Here is a 1,030-nt window from a genome sequence, read left to right as displayed (position 1 = left end):
AGAAGCTGTTGATGTGTTTATCCGGATGAACATTGAAGGAGAGAAGCCTGACCCACATACTCTAACTTCTCTTCTCAGTGTATCAACCGGGCTTGTGAATCTACGCTTGGGGATGCAGATGCACCAAATCGTTTTGAAGACTGTGATCCCTGACGTGCCTGTCCACAATGCGCTTATCACTATGTATTCGAGATGCGGCGAGTTAATGGAGTCGAGGAGAATCTTTGATGACATGAAACTCAAAAGAGAAGTAATTACATGGAATGCAATGATAGGAGGGTATGCTTTCCATGGTAATGCCTTAGAGGCCTTGAATCTGTTCTGGTTGATGAAATGCAACAGGATACATCCTTCTCACATAACATTCGTCTCGGTTCTGAATGCTTGTGCTCACGCGGGACTTGTTGATGAGGCTAAAGCACAGTTTGTGTCTATGATGAGTGAGTACAGTATCAAGCCGCAGATGGAACATTACTCTTCCCTGGTCAATGTAATCAGTGGACAAGGGCAGTTTGTAGAGGCTATGGATGTGATAAAGAGTATGCCTTTTGAGCCAGACAAGACGGTATGGGGTGGATTATTAGATGCTTGTAGGATTTATAACAATGTAGCACTCGCACATGTTGCAGCTGAAGCAATGTCGAGACTCGAACCAGAGAGCTCAACACCTTATGTACTGTTGTACAACATGTATGCGGACATGGGACTGTGGGACAAAGCTTCTGAAGTGAGAATGAAGATGGAGAGTAAAAGAATCAAAAAGGAAAGAGGATCAAGTTGGGTTTGACTCCTCCACATAAAAAAAAAAAAATGCTTCCTTTTATGTTCGCAACAACATAAAAATGATAGGGATTCAGAATTGAGATAGAAACTGATAAGGTACTCTTGATGGTTCTCTATTTTCTCATTACTTTTTCATCAAATTGCTCTAATTAAATAGTGTATTAAATTGATTACAATGTCAATTTCGTGAAAGATAATGTTCATTTAAATTTGGCATTTAGTTTTTTTTTTTTTTTTTTTTTTTTTT

The 1,030-nt window shown here is 39.4% G+C and overlaps 1 protein-coding gene across 1 annotated transcript in view; it reads left to right on the top strand.

The window, feature by feature from the left end:
• The window catches only part of LOC104703825 (pentatricopeptide repeat-containing protein At1g62260, mitochondrial-like), a 2,789-nt gene extending 1,977 nt beyond the window's left edge, over positions 1 to 812 (top strand). Inside the window, exon 2 of the mRNA XM_010419903.1 lies at positions 32 to 812. Coding sequence (XP_010418205.1) covers positions 32 to 787 — 756 coding nt within the window. The 3' untranslated portion in view covers positions 788 to 812. The remainder of the gene's footprint in view (positions 1 to 31) is intronic.

This window comes from Camelina sativa, chromosome 7 (assembly GCF_000633955.1).
Source record: "Camelina sativa cultivar DH55 chromosome 7, Cs, whole genome shotgun sequence".
Lineage (NCBI taxonomy): Eukaryota > Viridiplantae > Streptophyta > Magnoliopsida > Brassicales > Brassicaceae > Camelina > Camelina sativa.
Note: the sequence above shows the minus strand (reverse complement) of the source record. Positions and strands in the feature narration are given on the sequence as shown.